Source organism: Lemur catta, chromosome 18, assembly GCF_020740605.2.
Source record: "Lemur catta isolate mLemCat1 chromosome 18, mLemCat1.pri, whole genome shotgun sequence".
NCBI classification, from domain to species: Eukaryota; Metazoa; Chordata; class Mammalia; order Primates; family Lemuridae; genus Lemur; species Lemur catta.
Genome location: NC_059145.1, coordinates 41,498,678 through 41,524,650, shown reverse-complemented (window position 1 = coordinate 41,524,650; position 25,973 = coordinate 41,498,678). Strand labels below are relative to the sequence as shown.

Genomic DNA, 25,973 nt, shown 5'->3' with positions numbered 1-25,973 from the left:
GCCCAGGATGCAGCCCGCTCCTTGGTGGCACCCAGCTCCGCGCTGGGCCTCTGCTGTGAAACACCATCCAGAAATCCCACCCACGCCTCCTCCTGACAGCGCCGCTCCCTCCTGCCCTCCTCAGGCCGTCCCTGCCGCCCTGCACCCCCGAGATGAGCCCAGAGGTGTGCGAGTGATGAGAGGCCATTATAGCTAGAAGGAAGCCTTGAAAGCTGGACAGATACATTCATGTGCACTTCAGTCAACCATGGACAGTGTACACGACAGTGGTCCCATTGGATTCCTGTAGGGCTGCCCTACACAGGTGTGCCTTTTTTCTTAATCTTTTATACCATATTTTTACTGTACCTTTTCTATGTTTAGATATTTTAGATACACAGATACTTACCTTGGTGTTATAATTGTCTACCACATTCAGTAGTCACATGCTGTACAGGTTTGTAGCCTAGGAGCACTGTACCAAATAGCCCAGGTATGTGGTAGGTTTGTGTAAGGGCGCTCAGTGATGTTTGCACAATGACAAAATTGCCTGATGGGGCATTTCTCAGAATGTACCCCTGTCATTAATCAATGTGTGACTGTATACTCTTCCCGGAGTCCAGTGAAGAAGACAAACACATCTGGGCACTGCCAGGTTCCTAGTCCTCATTCCCATTTCTAGATCAGCCCTCTCTTCCCCACGGAGATCCCAGGCTTCAACCCTGCCCTTAGGAAAGCCCCACCCTTACTCACCAGGTGACTCTTTCCAGGGCCACCTCTAGGGTCCAGGGACACACGGGTTGCTGGGGTGGAGGAGCTGGCAGGACAGGTGGAGGTTGGCTGGGGCGGCCCAGGCGTGGGCCCTGCTTGGTCTCACTGCCTCATGCCTAGAGGCTGCGGATTTGGACACATACATGTACACACGTACACGTGCACGTGCCTTTCAAAAAACACAGATCTCAGATATGTATAGCAACCTGAATCCCTGTGGAAGAAAAGAAACCTTTTCATGAGGACAGAGACCCAGCCCACAGTGGGGTCCCCTTTTCCGCTATTGTGAGGGGCTATTTTAGTTTCTCAGATCCGGTGCCACGGATCTCAGATCCGTATGCAGAGCCCGGAAGACCCTCCAAGATGTTGAGATCTCTCTTCCCCGCCCCCATCAGCCCCCTTCCTTTCTTCCCTCCCTTTCTCTGTCGATCGTTCTTGCTTTCTCTTTTGCTTCTTTGCTTCCCTCCATCTGTCTGTCTTTCCTTTCTTTCTTTTATTTCCTTTTTGAAGCAGTTTGTCTCAGGTTCCTTTCAGGAAGAACACTAGCCTTTAGCCAGAAGCAGAGGAGCAACTTTAAACAAAAATTATCTAGACCTGGTCTCTCCTGGCTCCAAGAAGCAGGTGAATCCTTGAAATTACAACATCCTCAAAATCCTCAGGCAGGACTCCTTGCACTCCAGAGTCAGAGAGAGCAAAGGGACAGTTTATTCCCGCCTTGGCCACAGCAAGCCACAGGAGCCTGGGGGGAGAAGGGCATCTTCCTAGAACAGTTGGAAACTTTTTGAGGGATGAATTTCATGCGTGTATATAACATTTTTAATCGATAAAAAATAGGCAAATAGGCATGTGCTTTAAAAATTATCCAACTTACTACTAAGTGGTTAAAAGGTATGACCTAGAGGAAGACAGTAGAAAGATAGTTGGTTCAGTGCTAGGAGTCCCCAGATGGGTTTCAGTGGTCTCTTGTCACCAACTGGGACAGCATCGTGTCACCTCAGTTCTAGATTTCAGAAAATACTGCCTGGCTGCCACATGTGCTCAAGACCCTGTAACAGAACAGTTAAGAGTGTTTGATGACATTTCCATCAACCTGCATTTAGCCATTAGTGTTTGTTACAGGGGCTGCCACTCGCCAGGAGGGGTTGTAGGGAATGGAAAATTAAAGTGAAGTGAAAGGTGTCTGGGAGAAGCCGTAATTAATCCTGCTTATTGAGGCTTATAGATAGGAATGAGTATGAATTAACTATTCTGAGTGAAAGGGATTCCAAGTGAATAAAGGCTAGAATCCCTGCCTAGCACTTACTGTGTTTTCCTTGGGGTAAAATCAAGCATAGTCAAGCCAATCATTCCTGGCTCCAGCTTTACCCAGGCTCCTCAGAAGGGCCGGCGGATGCCAGCAATTCTGCTGACTTGCAGCTGTCAGCACCCAGGGAGCCCTTCTCACCTGGCCAGGGACGGGACCCTGCCCCTGGGTGAGGGGTGCATGGTGATCCCTTGTGCACTGAGGGGATGGATATAGACTTTGAAAAGTCATCATCTTGTACTCGATTTTTTTTAGTCATATTGGTTTTGAAATTTTAGATGACATTAACAGAGGACACAGATATTTGTGTTTATCAAGGGGCCATGTCATACTCAGAGGGGGAAGAAAAGCCCTGGGGAATATCTTAAAGACGATGGGAAACATTTGTGCTTTCTCAGCGGTCTGAAGTTGTGGCTGCATTTTATAAGGGTCTGTTTTCACTTTGGCGATGGGCTCGGCGTGTCTCAAGGGTGGGACCAGCCCCTTCCGCAAGAGCCTCCCTCACCCTCCCAGCGCGGAAGGGGTGCCGAGCTCCTCCAGCCAGAGAACCAGCCTGCCCTGTGGTGGGTGTTCCTGCTCAGCCTGCTCTCCCTTCCCTGGTAACGACGGACCGGCAGTCTTTTGTTAGACTAAAGGTTATTCCCCCTTCATATTTAAGAGAAATATTTATTTTAAGTTAAAAAATAATCATGTGTTGAAACCCTGACATGGGCAGTGGACTGTCTCCTACACTTCATTTAGGAGACTGCTTCCTTCATTTTTTTACTTTCTAAACTCTCTGGGTTTCTTTCTCATGCCACAGTAAAACTGCGTCCCCTCAGTGAGTCGGGACTGCAGTGGGAGGCTGGACGCTGGGATGCCTCTGCCCACCACAGCACCGTGGTCACCACTGGGCCCCCCAGCTCAGGTCCATTTAGAGAGCTTTTGATTTCTGTGGTTTGTCAGTGGTGTTTTTTTCTATTCTTTGGGCTTTTAAGCCTTTGTGTCACACTTTGACCTAACCAAATTGTCAAGGTTTCAGTTCCCAGGTCTGAAAACACCTCCCAGCCACGGCTTTCTCTGAAGGAGCCTGTGAGGGTTTCTTAGGAGCAGCCACTTGTGCTTGGTGTCCACGGGCCTTTCCATGCCTCCTCTCCCAGCCTGAGCCCTGAGCCCCGGGCTGTCTCTAGCTGTCACCTTGGAACCCACAGACTAAAGATGAGGGCTGGTCAGATCGTCATCTTGGCCTTGGCTGGTCACAAGCTTCTCTGGGTCTCATATCCCAAGAGACCCTAGCAACCAGTGTGACTACACATGGGGCTCCCTGGCCTCAGCAAATTTTTGCTGTGAGAGCACAACACTGTTGCCCTCCTTGGCCCCCAGGGTTTCCGGACAGGAAGAGAGTTCGATCCTGAAGGCCCCGGCACGCCCTTCCTCCCAGGCCAGGAGGGAGGAGCAGCCGGTTGCCTGTCTTCAGAGCAGGAGCGAGCTTATTCCCGAAGAACTGACGCTGTGCAAGTCTTGTCCAGGAAATGTCCTCTGCAGCCCAGGTGCTGTTGGTCATCTAGATGACCTGAACAACTGGGACAATGTCCTGGTAACATCCCTGAACATGTCAGTGTCACGGGGCTGAGGATTAGCGAAAAGATGGTAGACCTCACTCTCTTCTGAAACAGCCCAGCACCATATTGTGGCAGAACCTGGATGGAAGATCTCCTCTCTGCATCTCAGTCTGCAAAATAATATCACCTATATACCTAGTTTCTTCAGTGAGAGATGCCGTAACAAAGTAATTTTTAAAAGAACCTTAGTCATTTGTCCTCTAAGGGGGCAAACTAATCACTATACTATTCTTGCATTATTATTTGACAAAATATGAAAATTTTCTCCCTTTCTCACATGGAATTGGTGTCACCATCTGTGTTTTCTGTCTTCCCATTTGGGGACATCACTGCATGTCTTCTTTCATAACCCTTGTCTTGGTCACCCTCTTACCTGTGTTGTCATAATGCACATAGTTGATGGCCATTCCAGAAGTAATTGATCAGGTTATTTTATTTCTTTGCAATTAGTCATATCTTGCTTTTTATTTTAGGAACTTTGATTGTTTTTCTTTCCAAGTATACCTCTACTTCATAAATTTCATTTGCATTCTGACCTGGTCCTACACAGTGGGGCACACCCCTGGAGTGGGCAGGGCCAAGGCACTGCCCTGGGCCCGGCTTCAGGCCACTGCTGTGCTGTCCTCTTGGTGGATGTCCCCAAGGCACTCTGAGCCCACTGCTTTCCACACTGGTATCTGGATGTTTAAAAAAAAGCATCAACTCAGCAGCCTTTTAAGCAGCATCTGTTACCATTTTTTTCTCCTTATCTAATGAAGGAGCCATGGCTTATTTTAACCTTTCTTATTCCTGAATAATTTATTAATATTTCTGTTGCCCTTTGTGTGTTTGGTAAATTGCAGTCCCTTGCCAGATGAAGGTTTCCTACTTCTTTGATTCTCTTCATTGGAGATACTCCCTTCAGCAACACGCCATCATCAGCCGCCTTTCCCAGGTTTCAGCTGCTCGATCGAGCATTTGTGATTTTGTCAACTAACTTTTTCACTGCAATTTCCCATTTTCTCATCTTGTTCCCTTTAGAAGACTTTCTTAAAAAAAAATCATTAAGGACTTCTGGATTTTTTTGAAAATTTATTCTTAAACTTCCTTTCTGAAGTTTTAAGCACCTTTTAATATCTTGCTAAAACGTGTGCTTACAGATCAGGATAGAGGTTAACATGATGTGTTCCAGAGCCGGACTGCTTTGGTTTCAGAGATTTAGCAGAAGCAGAAAATCTGAGCCAGGTGTGATAAGACAAAGCAGGATACACACCAAGTGAATCTGAATCTCAAAACACAGGTGACTCCAGCAGATAGCTGAGTGATATTATTATACCAAAATACAATAATGTTGATATCCAACATTAGGGAATGGCGGGGTAGAGTACAGGTTAGGAGCCCAGCTTTGGAGCCAGATGGCCCGGGCTCAGACCTCCTATGACCTGTATAACCTTGGGCAAGTTTCTCAGCCTCCCTGTGCCTCTGTTTCTTTAAAATGATGATAATGGTCCCGCTCCTGTAGGGTGTTTATGAGGAGTAAATGAATTCATATATGTATAGCACTTAGAGCAGTACCTGGCATGTAATGTGATACAAGTGTTAGTCACACTATAAATTTAAGTTATACATGGTAATAGATTATAACAGACAATAAAAGTTATGTCAGCGAAGCTGGAGGAAAAAAGAGGTTTTGTGGTACAAGAACAATTAGAAATGCAGGAAATGGGGAGGTAAGTAGCCAAGATTGCATGAAGCTGGCCCAGGCAACCCCTCAAAGCGTGGAACTGGTGCCTGGACACACATGCTTGAGCCCCACAGCCTGTGGGCAGCATCTAGATGGGGTGTGTCTACCCCATGCTGAAGCCTGGCGCTCCTGGGGAAGGGTCTGTTGCTTAGTGATTTCATGTGTATTTGGGGGTACCCATAACTTGGAGAAAATACCAGCGCCTACCAACAGAATGTAAAGGGGCAGAGGCAGTGAGCAGCTGGGATTAGGGCTTGCTGCGCCTGACGGTGTCTCCCGGACCCAGGGAGATGGGTCTCTCTCCATCAGTTTTGCTTGGTCATTTTGCATTAGCATCCTGTGGAGCCTCATGGCCCATAGCGTTGGCAGGCACGTAATGTGGCCTAGATTTCAGAGGCGGCTGTAGTTAATCAGACAACTGGCTCCCTGTTCCAGAAGCATCAGAACAAGTATGTGCCTGAGGGATGGTTGGGAAGCAAGCCTCTGGCTTCTTGCGGGCTCCTCACTCTCCACTGAAAGTAATTTGCAGTCTCAAAATATCTGTGAGATCTCCTTTCAAAATGCCTTTAACTTCTGCTTTGGGAAATTTTGCTCTGAAACCCAAATGTGCAGAGAAAGCAGGGCTCAAGAGATCCTTTGAGAAATGGACATTCCAAACACCTTTTTTTTTTTTAACTTGAACTGATGTTCACCCTCCCCAGGGCGAGGTCACACAGTTAATGAACTGCATTCATTGTGGACACCCCTGCATGTCACCTGTTTCTGAGGGGGAGCCTTTTTTGAACGGGATTTGACTTTCTTGGAGGAGTCTCAGTCTCCAGCAGAGAACTAGCTGATAACTTGGGAGTCTTCCTCTTCCCACCCAGCTGTAACTACAGACCACCCTTCCCGTCACCAGGGCAAGCCATGACATTCCTGCACCACTGAGTCAGACTCTTAGGGGCTGGGGCCCACGTCTGAATCGTAACAGGGCAGGTAACTGTTGGGAGCATTGGAATCCTGGCACTTCTGACAAAGCCCACACTACCAGTGTGTTTTCTGTGACCCCATACATGTGACCAACAAACATTGTGGTCCAGAGAGTGACGCTGATTTCAGCAACTTGAGTATGTCTTATCTATATACACGAGAAAGGAGGCTTCATCTCTTCATCTTACTTATGCTGGGACTATTGGCTGAGTTAGAATCTCTCTGGCTGCTGCTGCAGGCTTGAAGCTGTGCTGGTCACTCTCCCACCGTAGTCACGGAGCACCAGCTTGGTGCCAGGTGCTGTCACAGGCCCGTGGGTCTAGTCATGGCCCTGCTCTCTGAAGATCACATACCAGGTGGGATAGAATGTTTAAAACGGAAAAAATGTGCACATAAATGATGAGAAAACCAGATGGCCTGAGCGGAATACAGGAATTAGAATAGAAGGATGTGATGGTGACAGGTGGCTCCACCTGGGAGGAGGCAGGCTGAGGACCAAGTGGCAGGAAGGAGTCACCAGCAAGGCTTGGGCAGGGGACCAGGAAGAAGGAGCTGGTGGCTCTAGCGGAACCAAGGCTGGAGCGTGGGGCAGCAGGGGAAGGGGTGAGAGACAAGTCCACAGCTCGACAGAGGCCCCCTGTTTAAAGCATCACTTGGGCTGCTTTGGGGCAAGAGTGGGAGAGTGTGGGAGGTGTCTCAGTGCAGGCGGAAGACAGCTGGGGGTGGGGGGGAGGCGGGAGGAGCGGCATCTTGGCAGGCAGGAGCAGGCATTGGCTGGGCGGCTGCAGCCCTGGTCTGAGGAGCTGCTGGTGGCGCTGCTTCTGAGGTGGGCACGCCAGGGAGGGAGGCTGGCTGGGCTGGGTGGCAGGAGCCAAATGCACTTGCCCTACAAGTCTCAGTTTTTATATTTTGTCAAATACTAAAATGAAGCAACCTCTCCAGAGGGAAGGATGGGCCCAGCTCCCTCCAGAGCCACCTGATGGGCTGCTGCACAGGCCCTCCTGCCCTTCCACTTACTGTCATGGCTGGTCAGAGCCCGGTGGCATCACCAGGCCCAGGCAGGCTTGGATTTTTTTAATAATCATACTGGAATATTTTCACAATACTTTGAGGTAAACTTTCCAGTAGATACAACAAATAAAAATGCTGCATGTCATCAACAAGTGGCCTTAGCCTTGCTGAGTCCCCATGGCCACGTCAGTGACACCTGTGAAGCCCTTGCTTGTGGCTGCGAGGCGTGGACGAGGCGTGTGTGCACACTTGCATGGGGGAGCCCCCCAGTGGGTCTTCCTTTCCTGCCCGCCCTTTTGCTCCACTCCTCAGGTGACATGGAGGGGTGGCTTCCTTTCAGGCAGTGGTTCTTCACCTCGGCTCCGTGTTGGAATCCCCTGGAGAGCTCTCAGAAATCCGGGGCCCAGGCCACACCCCAGATCAGTGAAATCAGAACTAGGTAGGCGGCAGAGCTAGTGACCGAGACGCTCTGTGCTCAGGCCTGCACACCCGAGACTGGGGGACTCCGGAGCCAGGTGGCTGCTGAGCTGAGCTGCGCTGAGAAGCCCATTCCTGTTTCAGCTGCTGCCCCAGGACGCACGGGCCAGCAGCCTGGCTCCATCCCAGCCTCTGCGCCCCGCACTCAGGACACAGGCGTGTGAGGCCAGCGTGGGGTTTTCCGGCCTTCAGCCAAGGGCAGCCCAGCCAGATTCCTTCTGTGGATGGTTGGTTTGGGGGTGGAGCAGTGGTAATGGAGGAGTGGGGTGTGCTCGGCAGGTAGAGTAGACAGAACTGTAGAAGATTTCAAAGTGGGCAAGAGGCATGATTATTAGTTCATAGCAATTTCCCGAGCGCTGTGCACGGAAGGGTCCTAAAGTTGATTGTGGGCTCAGCCAGGCAGAGTCCCTGCTAAGCCTGGGAGGGTGAAGGGGCTGTCCAAGGTCTGTGGGGCCCATGGTGGCCACCCCAGCCTTGCAAGCCTCAGAAAACATTTCTCTGCTTCTCCACAGGGATAGGGATCCAGTTACACATCTTTTAGGTTAAGCTGTGCATTTGGCCAACACGCTTAATGATTAGGTTCCTGTTGTAAACATTACTAATAATGATGCAAAAACTCAATCTGTGCTTGTTAAAGAATAATTTGGAGCATGAGTGTTTTAATGAGTCAAGAGTTGGGGGGAAATTCCATTCTTCCGTTCTGATCCTCTTTTGTAGAGAAGTTGGCTCCATTATCGTGCTTATATTTTTATAAGGGTTTTAATTTAAGGAGTCTCAAAGCAGGTTTTTTTAAAGGGGATAATATTGGTCCCTCTCACCCGACCCACCCCCCCATCCAAGGCTGACTCCATCCTGCGGACAGGAGAGATGGGGCTTGCCACCGCACTGGCCGGCCAGCCCCGTTTGCACAGGGTGGATGTGGATGTCCGTCACTGACCCCATGCCAGCGGAGCTTCCCATCCTGGGTAAGCAGGCTCTTAACAGCTCATTTCCTCCACACTGCTGGGGTTTTTCTTTAGGCTTTAGCTACAGGTTTTAGTTTCTGGTTCTGCCATTGGCTCAGGATCCCCTCCTGGGGGGGTTGGGCTCGAGGAGACCCAGGGAGTCAGCTGAGCCCCAGCCCCCTACCACGGCCCTGGGCGGCAGAGTGCTCCTGGGAGGAAACCACCCGGCCCATCGCTGCACTGTGGAGGCCCTGGGAGCACAGCCTTCCTGTCCCTACCTGCCGCCTCTGGCTGCCAAGCTGGCCTTGAGGTGCCCCTTGGCCCTGGCTGAGCTCGGGGATCCCAAAGCTCCAGTGAGTCAGACGAGGCCCCCAGGGACCGGCCACAGCGGGAGGGAGTGCGGGAGTTCGGCCCAACTGGCCAGGCCATCAGGTGTGATCATCATGGCTTTCAAAGAAGCCTTGCTCTAGGGCAGCAGAAGGAAAGGGCACGCCTGGGCTGAGGCACAGGAGGACTGTAGGGGCCCTGGCCATCCTTCCTGCCTTTGCTCTCAGCAGTGCGGTTCCCTGCTGACGACCCTGTGACCTCATGGACATCCCCAGGCACAGCACTGAGCAGGGCGGGCTCTGCAGGTGGGGAGGGGCCCGGCCAACTAGGTTCACCCCAAACCTGGTGAAGCCCCCAACCCTGAGCCTGAGAGAAGGGGCTGTGGTCACTGAGGGAGTCCCACATGGGCACATCAATTATAAGGACAAGGGAGGACACTATAGGGGCAGCTCCAAAAAGTGAGACAGCAGTCACCTAGGGCTTGGTCATTCAGGGAGAAGGGCCCTCTGCCTGGCTGCTGTGGAGCAGGAGGCCCCTCCCGGGAGAGGACACCTCAGCACCCCGTCCCCTGATGTCATGGGGCTCCCAGCCATAGCCACGCATGCAAATGGGGGAGCAATTTGTGCCTCAAATAATACCCACATTGATTTCCCTTATTTTGTGGAATGGGGGGGAAATGTCCTGCAAGATTCTGTGAGAAGCTGGGGAATTTTCTATCCTCGTTATTGTTCTAGTTGAGTGAAATTTACTTAGCCTTTAATGTCTTATGGTTGCTTATCAATCATGAAATAGATTCATATTCATTCTCCGTGTGTGTATGTGTCTCTCTCCATAGTTAACAGGCAGCGTGGGCCTGTGAGAGACCTGAAGCGTTAGTAATGGAAAAGATAGCAGGTATGAGAAATAACCTCCGGAGACTCACAGGGCGCGGCAGTTCAGCTTCTCCAGGCGTGTGGACTAAATCAAACCATCCCGTCACCCTGGCAGGCTGAGGGTTACAGAAACATTGCAGCTGGGGTCCCTGGGCCACCTTCACTCCCATGTCCACCCCTGCTCCAGGTCTGAAAGGCTGTGGCCCCTGCAGAAAGAACCTGCCCCCCCATTGGTAAACCGGTCACCTTGACTCTCCCTGGCCCCCTCCCTCAGCAGAAGCCACCCCCTAAGCCCTGCTCACATGTGGATGACCCAGAGCCTGGCAGTGTCCTCCCCAAGCCAGATAGCGAGGGGTCAGCCTCCAGGAGCCCATGGCCAAGCCGCCCGTGGGGGACAGCCTAGGCTGGACAAGGTGTGGGCTGTCTCGAGATACCAGAGATCTGCAGGAGACAGAGGCTTTTGGTTTGTGGCCTGTGGAGGGGGCTTCTCTCCCTGACAGCCAGAGGGAGTATGGCATTACTCAGGGCTCCTCTGGGGCACCAGAGTGTTCATGCTCAAGGGTTTTCTTTTTCCATAAGTAGTACCTGTTATCAGAAACCTGTGTATGTGTTTGGAGCCAAGTTCCAAAGTAGTTACTCATTTATTCAACAAATGGGGCAGAGCCGTAGTCGTGTTTTCCAGCACCCACAGGACAGCGGTGGCTGGGAGCTTCGCACTCAGGGGAGCTGGGAGGCTCCCCCCACCCCTGCTTCGTGGGCGTGGGCTCAGTCCCTCCTGATGCCTCCCTGGCAGTCTCCCATGCCACCAAGGAGGGGGCCTGCACCCTGGCCTTGCCCTCGGAGAGACTTCATGGGATGTTCCCCATGGGGGTGGAGGGGTGAGGGTGGTCCTGCGGCTGTAGGGACAAGGAGAATTGTCATGATTTGGAGCGTCTGCTCTGGGCCAGGTGCTGGGCAATAGTCCTCGTAGACACCCTGCAAAACGTGCTTCGTGGCTCACTGTGCAGATGTGGAAACTCAGGCTCTGCGAGGCCAAACCGCCAAGGTCACTCAGCTCCTAGGGGCAGGGCAAACACTTGGCCCCACGTTGGTGCCCTGTCCTCTCCCAGGCCCTGTCCCCCAACTCCCCTCGTCCTGGTCGTCCAGGGAAGAGGAGATGTCACACACTTCGGTGTCCTTAACAATCCCTGTGGTGCTGGGCTCACGCAGCTCAACACCGCATTTCCACCCACACCAGCCGGCTCCCGTCGCATCAGAGTCAGACACAGGGACTCGCGGGAAGCCACAGGCACTGTCAGAGTCCCCACTTCTCCAGAGTTCAAAGCCACTGCCCGAGCTCCCAAGAGAGTGGGGCCTCTGCCGCTACCTAGGTGCCACCACTTAGCCTTGTGAGGCTCACCTGCTGTCCTGTGTTCTCTCAACAGCAAATGAAGCTTGCGGCCGAGAACCTGAAGGAAGAATCGAGGGTGAGCAGGAAGGAGAAAGAGACCTGAGTGTGCAGCGCCGGCTGCCCTGTCCACGGAGGCCCGTGTCTACGCCATACCTGCCGCTCCTGCGTGGCCGGGAAGGGTGCCCAGGGCAGCATCGTGGCACCTGAACCCAGACCCAGCGCTTGGCCAAATGAGGTGGTGCCCATGTGGCAAGCGCCCTTCTCACTCTCAGAGTCCCGGCTCAGGGTGGGCAGAAGGGGACGGCCAGGCCCCTCGGCAGCTCATGGCAGTTCCCAGCCCTGCCCCGCCGTGCTCCTTCCAGGTTCCTTCCCGGGCCCACGTGCCGCTCCAGCCACCTGGCTTTGCCCCAGAGCCACTGCCGCGCATGAGCCCCTCACCACGAATGAGCCGCCCACTCTCCATGTTGCCCTCGCAGCGACGGTCACTCCCGACCCCACCAGGGACCCACGGACGGGAGTGGGTGTGTGCCCACGGCACCCTCCACAGAGAGATGCTCCTGCGGAGCCTCGGTTGCAGGTGAAAGGGGTACAGTGAGGCAGTGTTGCCCACACCTGGACCTCTTTCCTTTTGCTCTTTTGCAATATGTTCACAGACCCCTTGTCAACAGAAACAGTGGTAACTGAGCTATTAAAGGCAATCTGCACCTCTCCGACCAAATGGCCTGCTCTGTCGTGGAACAATCCCTGGGTGAGGTCACTGAAGGTGGAGCGGCAGCCTGGGGAGCTGAGGGCGGGGGCTTGACGGGAGGCCGCGTGCCAGAGCCTGCAGCCCAACCCAGCCCGTTGTTCTCGGGAGCTGCTGCTGCTGGCACCTGTCCCAGGGAGCCCACGAGGGCACTAGGGCTGCTCTCCTGTGTGCAGTGTGCACACAGTGCAGGCCTAGGGCCAGCGGCCACTCCCGGCACTGTGACACGGGCTCAGGCCTGCAGAGAGGGGGCCACCTTCGTCCAGTGGTGCTGTCCCCCTCCGTAGCTATGCTGATGCTTCTCAGTCACAGGCAGGACAGCCCTGTCCACAGTGCAGCCCTCCAGGCACAAAGGCCATGCCCTAGAGCCCCTGGCTACTCCCTTGGCTGTGGTCTAGCTGCGAGGACAGGATCTGGCATCCTAGCCATCCTGCCAGCTGTTGAGACTGTGCGCAACATTCAGCCTCATGAAACAGGAGGCTCAGGTAGCCCCTCCCCGCCAGCACCCGGTGTCCCTCATAGCCCGGACACTGCAGACCCAGGGGCGCTTCGACTCGGGAAGCAGCTGCTGCCTGGTCCACCCGGGGAAGATGGAGAACAGGCTGACATGCTTCCTGGTGAGTGAGCCCTGTCCCCTCAGCTCAGGGGTCTGGCACCTTGACTCCCTCCCTCCCCTCAGTGATGGGGGTGGCTTCACTGAGCCAATTCAAGCATCACTTGTTTTTGGAGGCCCTGACTCTCCCCACCTGCCACTTCTTGGTGACTTATGTTGGTCCCGACCGGCCATTGTGTTTTCCAGCGTGGACATGTTTGAGTCGCTTTGCGCCTGCCCTTACTTGGGATAAACCACTCCAAGACATAAGTATTCAGTGCTTGTTCAGTGTCTGATGGACACTTTTAGAATAGGCTCATGTTTTAAAACGTCAGTGAATGTCAGCCACTAGTATAGGCCTGAGCCCCAAAACCCAAGATCTGCCTCCCATCCCAGCTGGGTGCCCAGAAGGTGAACCCACCAGCTCAGCTCATCTGTTGCCTGCGGTCACGGCTGCCCCCGCGCCAGGCAGCCTGTCACCAGGCTGGCCCTCCTCTGCGCCGACCAGTTCCCTGTGCGCGTGACCGCGTCCTTCCCAGAAGCCTCCCGCCTGCCCTTCCTTAGTGTCTGATTGGGCACAGCCAAGCCCCTTAACCAGGCCTCAGCCAATCACTGCACAGGCCAAACGCGCATGCGGCCACCGGGGAGGATGGATGTGGGAACCAACCAGGTTGTGATATGACAAGAGGGAGGTTGGTGGGAAGGGGAGTCTGCACCAGTCTGCTGGTTCCTCTGCTCCCCATGCTCAGAGCGGTGGCATCTAGCACGTGGCCGGTGCTCAGGAATCGGTGGCACAGCTGGCAGAGGTGTGGGGGAACCAACGTGTCCGTCCCTGGGCCTCATTACCTCAATTGGATTGAGGGAGACACCTAGGCCAGTGCTGTCGCACCTCCCACCCACGCACCGGCCTCACCAGCCGCGCATTCCCGTCGGGACCGGCTCACCCACTGTTGTGTTGCTGACCTCCCCTCGGCCTTCACACGCAACCCACGCCACTGCCCTGTGGGCCACAGTGACTCCCCCCAACCCACCCTAGCTGTGCTGCCTTGGGACCCCTGGTGACCCACACCCAAGGGAATGTCCCCACTCTGCCCCCCCAGTTGTCCCAGCGCCCCTGAGGATTGCAGCTGAGTGAGCACCCACCCCACAATGTCCCGAGCCCACCCTCCTCCACAGTTGCCAAGAGCTGGGAGACACTGCTGTGAACGGACACCTGGTGCCAGCCCCCAGCCTGGCGAAGGACAGGTGCACAGAGGCCTGGCACCGGGAGTGCGGGGCCTCAGCTCGTCTCCCGGGAGGTCAGGCGAGTCCGAACCCCTGCCTTGGGCAAGCGCGCAGGGCCGGAGAGGGAGAGGGGCTGGCCCACCCCGTGGTGAAGGACAGGAGGCTGAAACCGGGTCTTCCCGGCACCAGACGGCTTCTCAGGAGGACGGCGGGAGAGCAGCTGTGGGGTAGGTCGTGGGGAAAGAGCCTCGGCCACCCAGGGAGCCCCGAGGCCCAGGGGGGCCGCTGTGCAGGCTCGTCCTGTGGGCCCAGCCAGGGGACGCTCTGGAGACCAGCTCCTCTGAGTTGCCCGTGTGGCACACACCCTGGGCCCGTCTGCACAGAGGGGCCCTGCCACCTGCCACCCCAGCATCGGCCCTGCCTCAGCTCCACTCCTGCCTCCCCGTGGAAGGCAGCTGGGGACCAGTTTCTCCTGTGACTGTGGCACACACCCACAGATTGTCACTGGGACTTGACCCCAGTGGGTTTGGCCCTAGGTCCTACTCACTTCCCAGCCCGACTCTCCTCTCACACGGCCAGGCAGTGCCACGGTGCTCTCCGTGCCACTGACATTTATTGGGCTGTCACCCCACACAAGTGGCTCCTCTCACTCTCCAGGGCACTAAAGCCCCTACCCCAGAGGCCACCGGGAACCCCAGAGCATCCTGGGCTGCAGCCTTGGACCAGGGGGATCAGGCAGTGGACCCTTCTTCCTGGAAGCCACACTGACACACACACAGCAGCAGCTCAAAAGCTCAGACTTGAGAACAAATCTTTTAGTAGCTTTTGGTAGCAAACAGGCAGCTCTGCGGCAAAGCTGGAGGGCCAAGAGCCACTGTGCTCCTCAATGCACCCTCTGGGCCGCGGTTTCCACACCTGTGAAATGTACCCATTTCATAGATGGGGAAGTTAAGGCACACAAGGTTCAAGTGACTTCCGCAAGTTCTCATAGCAGTGTGGCCCTTTCTCACGGGCCTATGTCTGCCCACATCTGCCCTTTGCTGTCTGCCCCAGGCCCCTCTGCCCCACGGCCTCCCCCAGAACCTGAACCCCAAGCCCTGTAGTTCCTGCCCTTCTTCTAGCAGGAAACTAGCAACAGAAAGGCCAAAGGCCACAGGACAAGGACGGCAGGGTCCAGACTGGTCTTTAACAAGTCTGGAGAGTCCCATGGCCCTGCAAGGACAGTGCCTGGAGCGGTGCCTCAGTGAACAGCCAGATGATGCGGGTCCTGGCGAACTTCTCGCTGGCAGCAAGGTCTGAGGGGCCGCCAGGCTCCAGGCCCCCCGCCTGTTCTCCACGCCACACCCAAAGGTAGGTTGAAGAGAAGGGACCTGACAGAAGCTGAGCCTCCAGCACCCCTGGGGACCTAACAGGACCTGGAGGAAGGGCCTGGCCCTCTGCCGGGACAGCCACATCCTCAGGCTTGGAGCACCCTTCCGTCCCAACCATGAGAGGGGCCACGGCCACTTCAGGGGAAGAAAGACGCTTTTCCTGGTCCTGGCAAGAGGCCCATCCCACAGACGCCAAGGTAAGCCGTGAGGGGCTGCGTGTCCCGACTCTGGTAGGAGTCAAAGTTGGGAGGTCTGAGCTAGGCCAAGCACTCATGAAACATTCACCAAGATGGGCCATAAAACAAGTTCCAATAAGTTCAAAAAGATTTAAGTTATACAAAGCATGTTCTGACCAAAATGGAGGTAAATGGGAAATTAGTAATAGAAATATGTGGGAAATCCCAAATATTTGGAAATCATACACCTTTCAAAATATCACAGTTTAGCTTTCAAAATGATCACTCACACTGCTGAGTGGAGAACAGACAAGAGAAAGGCGAGGACGAAAGCAGAGAAACCCTCCCAGACACACGTCCAGCTGTTCAGATGAGGGCGGTGGCGTGGGCCACGGCGGTAGCGGTGGAGGCAATGAGAAGGGGCCAACTTTTGAATGGCAAATAAGATTTGCTCATGGACTGGATGTTGGGATGAAAAAGTGAAGGCTGACACCAAGATTTCGGCTTGTATAAAACTATCAAAGTCTAGGAGTTGCCATTTATTAAGATGGGGCACACTAGTGGGGTAACGACTTGAAAGATTAGGACCTTTGGACTTCTAAAAATTGAGATGCTTATTAGACACATCCAAGTAAATAAATCATGTAGTTGAAACTGGTGCTCCTAGGAGAGATGTTGCCTAAGTATCTTTGGGGTGTATCAGCATGCAGGCATGACACTAAATGAGATCAAGACTCTCAGTGCACACGGAGAAGGGGTGCAGAATTGAACCCGGGACACCCCACGTTAGAGGCTGGAGAATGAGGAGGAGCCAGTGGACAGAAGAGCAGCAAGGCAGAAGTAGGGTACTAGAAGATGGCAAGTTACAAGGAAGAGAGATCAACTCACCAAACTCTAACATAGGATTGAAAACTGACCACAGATTAATGGTTACCTGAGGCTGGGAGGAGAGCACTGGAAGAGAAGGGGACAGCGTGTGAAGGGCACAAGAATTCTTTTGGGGGTGGGGTGGGGAATTGATTATGATAATAGTTGCATAACTCTGAGAATATACTAAAAACACTGAACCGTACAATTTAAATTGGAGAACTGTGTGGTATGCAACTTATACCTCAGTAAAGCTGTTTTTAAAAACTGACCGCTGGATTTAGCACACGGAGGTTACTGCTGACCTTGACCTTGAGCAAAGCGGTGTTGGTGGAGCGATAAGCAGCAAGAGCCGGACTGGAAAGGCTCAAGGGAGAGCGGAGGGCACAAAGAGAGAAACACAGCAACAGCTAAAGAGGGACCAACACACACAATTTTTTTTAAGATAGGAAAATAAAATCACGTTTGTTTTGTTTTCTGTTAGGAAGGGTCTAGCAGGGAAGCAAAGACTGATAATGCAAGACAAAGGAGAGCAGACCACTGCCAGAGCGGACAGCCAGGCTGTAAGCGGAGGCGCTGACTGTGGAATCTCACTACCGGTGGAAGGGCAGCACCCGTGAATACATACGAACCAAGGAAGGTAGAAGTGGCAGCTTGTGGCAGTTCTAATTGCTTCAGTTTATTCAATAATTAGGGAGCATGGGCCAGCGAGTGAGGAAAGTAGATGAAACAGGGAAATAAAGTACAATTAATGGGCAGCCCTGGGGGCCGCCTGCTATTTGCATGTGGGAAGTTGGGTCTCCCCAGGCTGGGATTACACAAAGCTGCACTCATGAGAAGCAATACAACATGGGACACGGCTTATATTGCTGAACACCAATATGTCACTTTATTATTTGGATTTTTCCCCATTTGTCACATACCTGTCTATGTTTACACAATCAGGGAAATCAACCAGCATTGGATGCAACTGACCAAATCAGCTGATAATTCTGTACCCTCTTAACACATACCAATTCTTACTGGGTAGAGACATCTTTAATTCAATTCAGCCTCACGACTATTCTTAACATCGGTGTCAAGATTGTCACATTTTTAAATACAGATAGAATTGCCGGAAGTACATAATTATATATATACACACATACAGAAAAATACAAGACTAACTGTTTCTCCACAATATTTAATTTATACACTACTGTAACTATATGCAACTTCTGAGGACAGGTTAAGGGATACAAGTAACTGTTTAGAGCAAGTAAGTAGTTTGGTCCAATATTATCTTAATGTAATGGTTTTTCGCTCCCTCCCTTTTCTGTGACGACATACTATGACATACAACACATGCACAATCATTCACTTGTGAACAAATGAGTAGGACACCACTCAGACTGACATCTGTATACCCAGAGGGTCAACCAACCACACACAACTAATAAGGCTATAATACAGCTATGCAGCATAAATGGTCAACACTGCTGATCCTAAAGTGAGCACCATATATACATCTGAATATAAAAAACCATTGAAAACCAAACACATATGGGTTAGTTAAAAGGTGCCATTCCAAGGCTATACATAATCACAGGAAAAAGTATTTACATGACTTGGAAAACAGCTGCAACAAAGAGTTTATTGCCAATGCCCTTTAAAAACTTCTCTCCTACGTTTAATACAGATGTTACGCTCACTATCTATGTGAACCACACATCTTATTTCTGGCCCTTTATAAGATCCCTGCTCAAGAATTTCAAGCAAATATGTTCTATGGCTTCACCCACACATCTATTCTCGTAGCTTTCGATTATAAATATCACAATGAACTAGAGCTGTAGCTTAAAACGTATCTAGCCTAGGTCTAGAAAGTAAAGTAAGTATTTTAAGTATCATTTTTACTTAGTTTAGTAAGTATACTGTGAAATTCAGAGTTCTGAGTACAATATATTTATCCTACAGTAGCAGAGTCAGAGTGTACTTGAAGAAACAGTGCTCGAAGCAATGCAGTTCTTTGGTGATCTGCCCACTCTCTGAATTACATGACCAGATGCTTCTCAGTCCGGGACTGCAGAGACACGGTGGCAGGCTGGAGAGTGTGGGAAGGGGCCCAGGTCCTAGCCACATTCTATCACCAATGTTGCTAAGCACTGCTTTTAGGATTCCCAGGGCACAGCATGAAAAAACAGCATCTGGCCCTTTCCAAAGTTAGCAATCTGCAATGTACTGTGTCCTACAAGACAAAATGCCACAAGAGATGATTATCTGGTCAAAAGTGTCTTTGTACAGGAACAGGTTAAAGCAAAAGTTCTTTGATTATTGTTTTGGCAAGAAAAGGCAAAGTGAAAAACACTTCCAGAAAAAAAAAGTTACAAAGCAGGCTTTGTGCATTTTCATTTGCTGTATGTGTGAATTTTACCCTTTTATGTGTATTTTTGATCAGCCAATTTTCACAGCTAGCTGAGCCAAAGGATGTAATAGAATGAAAACAACAAAAGAGATAACCTAGTTATCAAATTCCTGAAAACAAATCCCAGTTTTATTTTAATTTACGGGGTTTTGACTTTGCCAACATCTGTGTGCACCTTAGCTTCTGTATCAGGCCCTGTAGTTTCTTCCATCCACACAGTGTGTAAAGGAAACCCCACACTGTGCCCTACAGGAAGGAATTCACAGAGCTTTCTTTTTTTGTTCTGATAGACAGACATACACTCTATTAAGCAGAGTTAAGACATCATAAATTCACTTTATCACATGACAAAATGAGATTGTCTGCTTGTAATTTATCACTACAGGGGAAGCTGCCTTATAAATCTAAGTACTTTATCTCACCTATTACAAAAACAAGAAAATCTTTTTCAGTTAATTTTTAAGAGCCCAAACTTTTTTCACACTATAGCTTAAGACAAACAGGTGTGGGTATGTTCAAATCATAGTTTTAAGGTTCTCAGTGCGGACCCTCACTGTCCTCTGCTCTGCACAGGCCTGGGACGGGTCGCCAGCTTGCTCAGGGCCTGTGGTGTCACAACGTTATTGCTTTGGTTCTGTCTCCGACACCACAGAGAGTGCCTCAGAGCAGTTTCCGTATCACAGAAGGTCAGGACAGGAATTTAGATTTTTCACAAGGAAACAAAAGCATTTTTTTCTCTGTCTAGGTTAAGTGCAGAACATCAAATTTCTAAGTGCTCCATTTATATTAGGTTCCAAATATACACCTCAATTTAATCCTGATCTCATCCACATTAAAATTATGAATGTAAAAATTACACAATAGGCTTTTCGGCTGGAAAAGAAAAGCAGTGTCTAGCAGCATGCACAAGGACCATGCATTGTCACATCGTCAGGCCAACAAATGGACAGGTAATAAATAATTGCTCCTATCGCCCACTTTAAAACAGCAAAACCGAAAAGGGACCGGTGAAGTGAGCCGATCTCCACTGCTCTGAGCGGGAGGCGTGCGAGTGGCCGGGCGGGCCAGTCAGATGACGTGGCAGCAGCTGGCCTGGCTGGAGGCGCACAGCAGCCCCTCCTTAGGGTTCCGCTGGATGTTCACAGAGATGGTCTTTTCACACAGAGGTAGCTGTAGCACGTTATTTTTCAAGTTCTTGCTTTTTATGCGTTCCAATTCAGTGGTGGTATCTGCCATGTGGTCAGAGAAAAACTTTATGCTGCCCACGGCAGGGGCCTGCCCTGCGTTCCCTGTGGAGCTGATACACATTTTCCACGTGGATTTCTCTTGCACTTTCACGCTGGAAAACGACAAGCCATTCTGTGGATCAATAATGTACTTAGTGCTCCCATGAAGCTGAGAGCCAAGGCAGAGACTCATGAGTTTCAGGCTCTCAACGAGCTCCCCAGCACTGCGAGAGGCCAGCTGCATGGAGTTGCCAGGGCCGGCACAGCGGCGCGTGGTGCCCGACGTGTTGGTGGGGTTGCCGCCCGAGCCACTGGCGGGGCTGCCCCCACCAGCATTGTTCTCGCTGGGGCTGGCCTTGTCCGCCCCTCCACTGCTGTTGCTCGGCTTGCTCTGGCCTCCGCCATCCCCCTCACTGCCAGGGGGCCCCTCGCTGCTATCCCGGCGATGCCAGGAGTAGGTGAACCCACTATCTTTATCGAGCCGCCGCCGGCTTTCAGAATCATCATCACTGGTCTCTGAACTACTGCAGCTGGAGCCCCGGCCCTGACTTTTCCTCCGGTGGTAGCGTTTGTGAACTGTACCTGGGGAAGCAATATTCATCTTTAACCTGCTCAGTTTGGGAGGCAGATTCTCATCCATGTCAAACTCATCATCAGATTCCCCTTCCTCAAAGATCTGGTTGAGGACAGGAGCACTCTTCCTAGATGTCAGGCGGTTGGTCACAGATGGCTTCCGGCGCAAAACCACTTGAGTTGAGAGGGACATGGGTTTCTTGTCCTCCTCATCTTCCTCTTCATCTTCCTCCACCCTGAACAGACACTTCCGCCCACTCGCCGTGGGTTTTAAGCCTGTAGGCGGCACCGTAGACAGTGCTGGTCCAGCCAACTCAGGGAGGTCATCTTTCTTAGCTGAGTCACACAGGCCTTTGCTCCTGTGGCCATTGAGGACATTGTCGGCAGCCCGAGCAGGAGACTGAGGGACAGTCGCGTGGGACAAAGGAGTGGCCGTGAGGTCATCCTCAAGGTCCTGGGGTACGTCAATTTTGGTTGGCCATGATTGCCTATGTAATAGATTGGGGGGAAAAAGCCATGTAATCATATGCAGATGTTAGTAAATTACATCATATAAACTTACTAGGACGAAATCCACAGATTTAAAAAAGAAAGAAAAAGAAAAAGAAAAAGCATTGCAAACCCATTCAACATCCTATAAACACCAGCAAGGACACCAGAAGGGCAAATGTGGTTTTGAAACACGGTTCCGTCTGCAGCTTACTGGCCAAATAACAATTTTATCACAGCTGTCAGAAAATGGGGCAAAGAATGTCTCCATCTTTTTTTACAAAAGCTTTATGCTACAAGATAAATATTTTTAAAAAGCACAAGGGGGTTATTGCCAAAGCAAAACCTGAACACCATACACGTTTTGTTCCTTTGGTTCTTAGATCACTACCTTTAAAGGTATATTATTACTGATAAAATTCACCTGAAACTTCCAGTGCTCCTGATTTTACATGATGGTGGAAGAGCTCAATGTTTACATAAAAATAAATGGAAATAGCTTAATGGATTTAAATATGAGAATACTGAAAAGAAAAATCATGTGTAACTGGCATACATAAATCTCTGCTTCTCCAATTAAAAAACTAAGTTAAACATAAATATTTTTAAATGCCCACACAAGAGTACTGGATAGCAAAATTCATTTTTGTTTAAACTTTGATTTTATCCCCCAATCTGGAGTCCCCCAAGTGACAAGAATATTATTTGGTAGCTGATGAAGACAACTTTTGAAAATGAGGCTCTCGGCCAGGCTCTGTGACTCACACCTGTAATCCTAGCACTCTGGGAGGCCAAGGCAGGAGGATCGCTTGAGGTCAGGAGCTCGAGACCAGCCTGAGCAAGAGTGAGACCCCATCTTTACTAAAAACAGAAAAATTAGCCAGGCATTATGGCTCGTGCCTGTAGTCTCAGCTACTTGGGAGGCTGAGGCAGGAGAATCACTTGAGCCCAGGAGGTTGCAGTGAGCTACGATGATGCCACTGCATTCTACCCAGGGCGACAGGGTGAGACTCTGTCTCAACAAAAAAAAAAAAAAAAAAAAGGAAAATGAGGCTCTCTAGCATCTCTTTTAAATAAACATCTCTGAATTTTCAACTGTCCTCTCTGACCAGGGGAACAGTCATATACTTCTAATTATCAATAAAGCACAAACAGAATTTTACCAGTGACTACTGTATGCAGAATAACTACTATACTTGTTACGTGCAAGTTTTCTTATGTTTTGCACAGGACCCCTTTAATAGAATAAAGCTGTTTTAAAAAAATGTAAATTTGAAGCTAAGAAGCAGTATTACTTAAGTGGTCACAACTGAACAGTGGCTGACAGCGTGTGATCACATTCTGCTTAGAGTAAGTACATTAGCTTCCTGATTTTCATTTCAGAATTATCTGGCCGGAGTCGATATCAGATGCCTGCCCCTCTACCTGGCTCCCCCTGGAGAGTTCTGTGTCCCCGGCTCTCCACGACAGGCTGGGGGAAGAGTCTCTGCGGTCTGCAGACGAGCCCCAAAGCAGTCACAAGAGCTGTAGATGTGAAATAAATCTAAATGCCTGTGCCCCTCTCTCAGACCTCATATTCTTCCATACAAAAATGTATCAGGGCAGCCCTACATTTATTCATATTTTTAAGAAAGTAAAAAGCTATATTTGAAACAGAATCAGTTCCAGAATTTAAGAAACCTTAAGCTACTTTGATTCAACAAGTCCCCAATACCGTCTCACCTCACGGCTGCAGGACGCTATCTGTACCAACACCACCCCTCTGAGCTAAGCCCATCTTTTCACCCACATTCCTGAAGTGGCGTCTTCCACCTCATTCTCTAGGGGAGTCCTCATGTTCTCACTCAATTCCAGGCCTAGGACTCTGCCCCTGGACTCCAAAACCTACAGACAACATCCCTGCTCTGTGCCCACCCATCTGCTTGCAAAGACACCCACAGTCCAGCCGGGGGGGGGGGGGGGGGCGGGGGGATGGATATCAGTCTCCTGTTAACCACCCATCTCTGTGGGCCTGTCACCAATTTTCCTGGATCATCCACCTGTCCTCAGGGTGTGCATCTGTTCTCCACGGCTGGTTCTCCCTGGCCCTACCTTCCCAAACCTGGTGGCCAACCGCTGTTTTAAATACCAGTCTCCTGACTCCGTCCATCCTCACTCCAAAGCACACCCAGCAACAGAACCAAGTAAGGTCCAGGGTCTTGTCAATAAAGTCACAGTGACAACAAGGTGAAGGCATGTCAGCAGACACTGCCACGTAGCATCTCCACTACAGTCTTGTTGAGGGCAAAAGGAAAACAGCTCAGAAGGCTCTGGTATTTCTTTATAGCTACTGTTGGCTTCTTAATTTCTATAATAAAGTAAAAACGATTTAATTCATTTACATATCTTATCAGCTTACAGTTTAGTTCTGAGCTGTTTGACCAAACAGAGAACAGTTCAAATGTAAATATTCTTTCTTCAAAAGTCTGGTAGCTCCAGACTCAGCGCACCTGGCATGCGCTCTCTGCTCTGAGGTTTCTCCTCGCTAGGGGCTCGGGTCAGGACCAGGCTGACTGACCTCTCAGTGTCCGTCTCTGGTTTGTCTCACTCCCGAGAGCCCCTCGTTTCCTGGGGCTCAGTCCTCTTCCAGGCAGATACTACAGAGTGCGCCTAGTTTTCGTTACAGAGGAATATATCTAGGATATGAATGAAGTTACTAAATTCATTTTCTAGTTAAACTAGACTTCTAAATCTTTATTCTTTGGCAAGCTGGGAATGTTTTCCTCTCTCTACTCTGTCATTCCACTCAAGCCACAAACCACATGTGGCAAGCTGATTGCAAGGTAATTTAAAATCTAAATGGTTTTCTTACTCTTTTACAATAATAATATTTATTATTATATATTCACACACATACATTCATATATATTTGGATACACAAATAGAGATTTATTAAAATTGGGAGCACCCCCCTTCTGTTTTTAAACTACTGCAATTCCATGGATTACTCCATGTGAACGAATACAGACAAATTCTAAATAAATTTCATAAATGATAACGAAAAAAGTAAACCACTTCCATGCTGTGATTTTATGTGGAAAGCTACTATGACAGAAGAAAAAGAAAAGCAGGAAGGTGGGGGGAGACAAGGAGACAGAAGAGGGGAAGGGAGGGGTAGAGAGGGGCACACTCACTGCTTCAGCGAAGACGGCCACGGTGGATGACATTCCCTACAATGACACAGTGCCCAGGACTACGTGCTCTACATATATTAATTAATTTATCCCTCACACAACCCCATGAGGTAAACAGCATTTTTACTGTCATTTTACAGATCAGGCAGCTAAGTCACAGAGAGGAAAGTGACCTCCCAAGCTCAGGCAGCTAATCGACTAACTGATCCGACGGCCCACTCCCTGAAATCCTGAGATACCATCATGGCATACAAACCCCCTATTTATTTTTTAAAATTATTTCAAATAACTGAGGGAAAATTTGGCCTTGTTCCTGGCATGAAAAACCAAAAAAAATAACACATTAATACATGCTGTATTTGGAAGAATTTAATGAAAATAATGGGCAGACACTCTGGCTTGAGGCTGCTTCTCCAACTGTGTTTTCCTGACCAAGGACAGCACAGCCTCTCCCCACTGCGCCCAAGAGGGGAGGGCGTCCTGCTGACGAAGAACCCAGACCCTCACGGCCTCTCCAATGAAGCCGCCATCACTGTCTGTATTCTCCTGCCACACAGAGTTGGGAAGCATTCAAAAAAAGTTCACTATTTCAAAACGTTAACTTACTAAAATCAGTGAAGATTTTTTTCTCACCTAAACTGGGCCTTGATATTGCTAGGGCTTGCAGATCTGGTCTGTATTTCTTTCTCCTGCTTTTCTCTCAGGATCCTCTCAGCAAGCAAGAAGTAAGTGGCTGTAATGTGGTTATACCTGTTGGTTTCCAGGGCTCTGAGGAAAACAAGGTGAGGGTGAAAATAAGCCACATCAGTAGCTTTGTTTTTTACAAGCAAAATTGATTTAAAAGAAAGTACAAGCAAATGCAATTCAATGACTAGGAATCTTTGAAATTATGCAAAAACGCAAACCAGAAAAAAAACCCACACTGGTAGTTATTTAGGTCACTCTTGAAAATCTAAAAAACAGCTGCATAACGATGTTTCTATCAGTGAAAAAAATCCTAAATGCTGATAGCAGCTGAGCTGGATGTCAGTTTTAGATGCATAAATAAAAGTAATGAAGCTTCTAAGAGTGTACACATTATCCGAAAATTTAATTTGTGTGCAAAGTGTTTATATTTGTTAAACTGGCTTACTGCTTCCATTAGAAGTATAAAATGAAGACGAGGTCTGTGTTATATGAATGGGCATGGAAGCACTAATACAGTCAGAAAAATTAGGAAATTATTTTTATACTCTCTTTGCATTTATTGGCATTCAAGTACTACAGAATTATCAAAGCAATTGAGGGTAGGCCATTATTAACCTCTTTGAATAAAATCGGTGTATTTATCCATCGATTTAAAAAGTAATGCTCACTGAGTACCTAGTCTGGCCAGGCACTGCGCATCATGCCCAACAAGGCCCACGCTCAGCCTGCTCTCCTAAAGCTGGCCTGTCATGGGACATGCTGAGAGTGCTTCTGAGGACCCCACAAGACTTAGTAATTCATAACTGCAGTTTTCAGAAATGTCCTGTAGTGAGTGAAAATACTCACACAATGAACACTCAAGAAAGAAGCAATGGCAGAGATCTCTTTTTACAAAATGTAGTGGGCCACAGCCAATGGGTCTGGGGCAGGCTGAGGCATGAGATTCCAAAGGAAGAGTGCAAGGTGAGATTCAGAGGTAGAATGCTTCTTAGATGGGTTTCCTCAGCTGAGTACCAGATCAAGTAGTTGGTTTGTGTGTGGGAAGTATATTATAGGATAAACGTTTGTTTACACCCAGGA

General features: G+C 50.0%; 2 protein-coding genes and 1 long non-coding RNA gene across 8 annotated transcripts in view; 2 read left to right on the top strand and 1 right to left on the bottom strand.

Annotated features, from left to right (window-relative positions):
• The window catches only part of ANO10 (anoctamin 10), a 177,678-nt gene extending 165,598 nt beyond the window's left edge, over nucleotides 1–12,080 (top strand). For all 3 annotated transcript variants that reach the window (XM_045530741.1, XM_045530740.1, XM_045530742.1), the window contains exon 13: nucleotides 11,402–12,080. In XM_045530741.1, coding sequence (XP_045386697.1) covers nucleotides 11,402–11,470 — 69 coding nt within the window. In that variant the 3' untranslated portion in view covers nucleotides 11,471–12,080. The remainder of the gene's footprint in view (nucleotides 1–11,401) is intronic.
• Nucleotides 12,081–12,510: 430 nt separating this feature from the next.
• On the top strand, nucleotides 12,511–22,677 carry LOC123623540. Its single transcript, XR_006729886.1, has 6 exons — nucleotides 12,511–12,729; nucleotides 13,805–15,495; nucleotides 16,826–16,981; nucleotides 19,734–19,911; nucleotides 20,789–21,003; nucleotides 22,417–22,677. It is a non-coding gene; the product is annotated as an uncharacterized LOC123623540 (long non-coding RNA).
• SNRK (SNF related kinase) overlaps nucleotides 17,206–25,973 on the bottom strand; it is a 58,062-nt gene continuing 49,294 nt past the window's right edge. For all 4 annotated transcript variants that reach the window (XM_045530736.1, XM_045530735.1, XM_045530737.1 and 1 more), the window contains 2 exons: nucleotides 24,840–24,974; nucleotides 17,206–21,032 (listed from right to left, as the gene is read on the bottom strand). In XM_045530736.1, coding sequence (XP_045386692.1) covers nucleotides 19,814–21,032; nucleotides 24,840–24,974 — 1,354 coding nt within the window. In that variant the 3' untranslated portion in view covers nucleotides 17,206–19,813. The remainder of the gene's footprint in view (nucleotides 21,033–24,839; nucleotides 24,975–25,973) is intronic.